The 3977-nt window shown below is 39.1% G+C and overlaps 1 protein-coding gene across 1 annotated transcript; it reads left to right on the forward strand.

Moving 5' to 3' along the window:
* The first annotated feature begins 2437 nt into the window (after positions 1-2437).
* On the forward strand, positions 2438-3680 carry LOC144475200 (uncharacterized). The gene is made up of 4 exons (XM_078190838.1): positions 2438-2633; positions 2777-2985; positions 3194-3291; positions 3375-3680. Exons 1-4 carry the CDS (start codon positions 2438-2440, stop codon positions 3553-3555), a joined length of 684 nt encoding a protein of 227 aa, XP_078046964.1. The 3' UTR covers positions 3556-3680.
* Positions 3681-3977: the final 297 nt, after the last annotated feature.

Below are 3977 nucleotides of genomic sequence, written 5' to 3' on the forward strand. Positions count from 1 at the left end.
CAAATGTTGTTGTTTCTTCTAATGTTGTTTCGAGAAGCGTTGTTTCTGTTGTGGTTGGCGTGGTGAAGGTAGTCTCTTGTGTAATAGTAGACGTTGTAGTTGGCTTTATTGTAGTTGTTTTTTCTAATGTTGTTTCTCGAAGTGTCGTTTCTGTTGTCGTTGTTGCGGGAAGGGTAATCACCTCAGCAGTTGTAGATATTGCCATTGTTGTAGTCGACTCTAATGTAGTTGTTTCTTGTAATGTTGTTTCCAGAAGCGTCGTTTCTATTGTTGTTATTGTGGGGAAAGTAGTCGCTTGTACAGTAGTGGACGTTGCTGTTGTTGTAGTTGGCTCTAATGTTGTTGTTTCTTCTAATGTTGTTTCCGGAAGTGTCGTTTCTGTTATCGCGGTTGTTGTATAGGTAGTCACTTCTGCAGTCGTAGAGGTTGCCGTTGTTGTAGTTGGAACTGATGTACTTGTTTCTTCCATTGTTGTTTCCCGAAGTGTCGTTTCTGTTCTTGTTGTCATTGGGATGGTGGTCACTTCTCCCATTGTGGACGATGCCGTTGTTGCAGTCGGCTCTAGTGCAGTTGTCTCTGCTATTGTTGTTTCGCGTATCGTTGTTTCAGTGGTCGATGACGTCAGGAAGGTAATCATTTCTTGCATTACAACTGATACAGTTGATATAGTTGGTTCTAACGTAGTTGTCTGCTCTAGTTCAGTATTCGTTGTTTCACTTGTGATTGGTGTTGTTTCTACTACCATGGTTGTATGTCTCATAGGTGCTGTAGCTGTGGTATAAAATGGAACTCCCGTAGAAATTTCCGAAATTTTCTCTTCTTCCTCTTGTTTAACATATTCGGGCTGCATCGTGTTTCTTTCTTGCTGGTCCAGCCAACTCAACGTTGTTTCGTAATTGTCATCTTCCAATATGTAGCCTGTATTATAAGTCAACTGTGATTCAATATTCGGATCCTGCGTTGTTACTAGATAAATAATCGCGTCTGCGTATGCAGTCATTTGTCGATTTTGTTCCGACACCGTATTTTCGGTTCCATTTATTTCTGTTGTGACGCTTCGTTTTTGTCTCTTCTTGCCAGAATAAGTTGTATGCTCTACAGTTAACTTCGAAAGCAACGAACGTGGAAATCTCATAAAAGCTGACGAGGTATCGAGTCTACTTCTATTTCGCGTGCAATAAGTCATTTCGACTAACTTGGGAAGCAACAGAGTATTATTCCATCGATTATCCCAACACTTTGGACTTCGATTCGCTAAAACATTTCGATCCGGTCTTCTCTTTTTACCGCGAAAAAATAAGTTCGCCGATCGTCTCGCTCTCTTCGACTTCCGACGATTGCGCCTTAAATTGAATTCATTGTTAATAGTTATCGACATTAGATTCCTGGTGAGCCGATGATACGTCGGTCCATGGACACGAACAGATGGGAAATCGAAATAGGAATGAGTACGAGTATAATCTGTAAATGGATAAGAATAACTGACTTCGCGGTCCCCGGACGGAATATTATTCTTCAAAGAGAAAGGAGTAGCTTCGCTCGCATTGTTCTTTAAACAGTTCTCTTCAGCTCGAATCTTATTATCTTCCACGGTCATGCTAATCCACCAGTTTTCGAAAAACGTTGACAAATTCGTGGTTTCCTCTTCGCTTCTCAAATAATAATCCGCTTGCAATTTCGTCGCTGTTGCCGTAGTATAAAAATTAACATTCTATAATACACAATATTGCTTAGTGATGCTAACAATTAAAACACTGGTTATCGAGCGAAACGCTCGTAGCAATTGCTAAATTGGTTATGATCGTAGCTTTGATATTTTGATGTATCGTTCATTGAATTTATCATAGCAATTGCTCGAGGATTATTCGCGTAATCGCTACTCACCGTATTGTTTCTCGCTGCGATACTATTGACACTGTTACAGTACATCGAGTTATTGTCAGTGTAGCCGGGATTGTGAACGGTTACATCGTTTATCGTTGTTACCACGTGCATCACGATCAACAGACGAATCACAAGGAGGAATATATTTCGCATAGCGTCATATCACGGACGTTCGTACATAATGTCGCACTCTTTCAGTACATGCTTGTCAAGCCTGTCTCGCATCATCTTGTCGCAGATACTTCTCTTCCTGAAACATGTCCCTCTCATCTCTCTGTGCCGTCGATACCCGCGCTATCGATAATAAACGAGTCGCAGAGATATTTCGACGCTGGTCGATGTCGACGAACTACGGAAACAACGTCACGCTTTTGTAATCGTGTTAGACTTCGCGTTTGTGTTCACTGTAGAAGTCAATGGATATAACCAAAGCAAAATTGCTTTATTTATTTTATCAAAGCGGTGCATTATTGACCATGCTCGATATAATAATTAATCGGTTAGCGGCATGACTCTATGCCGTAGTTTACCGAATACAACGAAAAATACGAACATGATATTGGAATCAATTTTATCCTGTTCGTATTTGTTGTTAACTTGCGAATCCTGCATCCACACGTTAATAAAGCATTCACACAATGAATACCAGAGGCTTCTCCCATATTTCGCGTGCGCGTGCAGCGGTATCGCGATGATCGGCGCACGATCCGTGTTCGTACTTATGTATAAACTATTTATTAAGGAATATGGTAAGTGAACGGGTAATTAAATGAGGATTTTTCTAACTATATAATTATTGACAATTGAGATGTAAATTTTATGCAAACAATGTGGTGACATTAAAATATAGGAGTTGTTTTCTCCAGAAAGACAAAATTCCTTTCCTTTTCAGCTTTCGATCCAGTGGTGATAGAACTGGAAGAGAAACTGAACAAAGAGAAGCCTAATTTGTTGGACAATATTCTCGGCAGTCTCAGTGTGACCACTTTAATCTATTCTCTATATTGCCATCACAAATATTACGTTCTCGGTGCGTGCATTATAACCGGTTTATCGATCGCCGATTTCGTTAAATTATGGACATCGACTACACAACCACAAGTATTAACGTGCCCCTATAGCTATAGCTTATTTAGTAGGTGTTATCAGTATATGCAGAAAACGTGATCCAAATTTTGTTCCAACGTTCGATAATTTTACAAAATACTTCGATATCGACTTCCTCGATATTATACACATTAATATGTGTTTTGTCTCTATTAATATTAGCAGGGATTACAATTTACTCCTGCTTTTTGATATATTTCAGGACGATGATACGCAACTGTATAGCATTCCTCCCGAAAGGATTCTATACACCTCGAGGAGCACCACACTTGTCGAGGTGATTGTTACTGGACATTTCGCGTAATTATATTTACCTCCAATAATGCAATAATACAATGTCACTTGTACGCACAATTTTCTCAACAGATCTTCATTTATTTCAGATACATAGTAGGTAATAATTACGCGTTAGTGGCCACTTATCCTTACCTTCTAGCGAACTGGGCCGTGCCACCGGAAGGATTTTACCAGGCATGGACTATAGAGCGAACGATCAACGATTACATGATGATGGCTTACTTGATATTTATGACAGAGGCGCTTCGTCAAACATTTGGTCCGTAAAGTTGCGTAAATAAATTTACGAAGCTACTTAAAGCCCGACCAAACTTTGTCAACGTTTTTTTAAAAAAATTAATTCAGGAAATAATGTCAGCTTTCAATGTAAGTTTTTTCATTGATTAAAAAAAACAAAATCGTTTAACTTTTATTTCAATTATGAACTGTATACCTTTGATCGGCGTTCCATTAAAAAAAAATCAAATCCTCTGTTTTTGGCTCTTTAAATCAGCTTTTTATCACAATTTTTCCGCGTTCGTGATTTTCCATCGAATGTCCATATTAAAAGACGAGTGTTTGAAAAAATCTCGGTAAATGATACTTACCGTTCCGCAGCCACTCACCTGTCACTCAAATTCGTCGGGCAAATACAGGACATAGGACATAAAGGATGCATTGAAATCATAGAAATGAAATTTTTGCTTGCG

The sequence above is a fragment of the Augochlora pura genome, chromosome 9 (assembly GCF_028453695.1).
Source record: "Augochlora pura isolate Apur16 chromosome 9, APUR_v2.2.1, whole genome shotgun sequence".
NCBI classification, from domain to species: Eukaryota; Metazoa; Arthropoda; class Insecta; order Hymenoptera; family Halictidae; genus Augochlora; species Augochlora pura.

Coding starts and splice junctions, on each gene's coding strand:
- LOC144475200 (XM_078190838.1), top strand. CDS start 2,438: ATGATATTGGAATCAATTTTATCCTGTTCGTATTTGTTGTTAACTTGC. Junction 2,634..2,776: donor ACTATTTATTAAGGAATATG/GTAAGTGAACGG, acceptor TTTCCTTTTCAG/CTTTCGATCCAGTGGTGATA. Junction 3,292..3,374: donor ATTGTTACTGGACATTTCGC/GTAATTATATTT, acceptor CATTTATTTCAG/ATACATAGTAGGTAATAATT.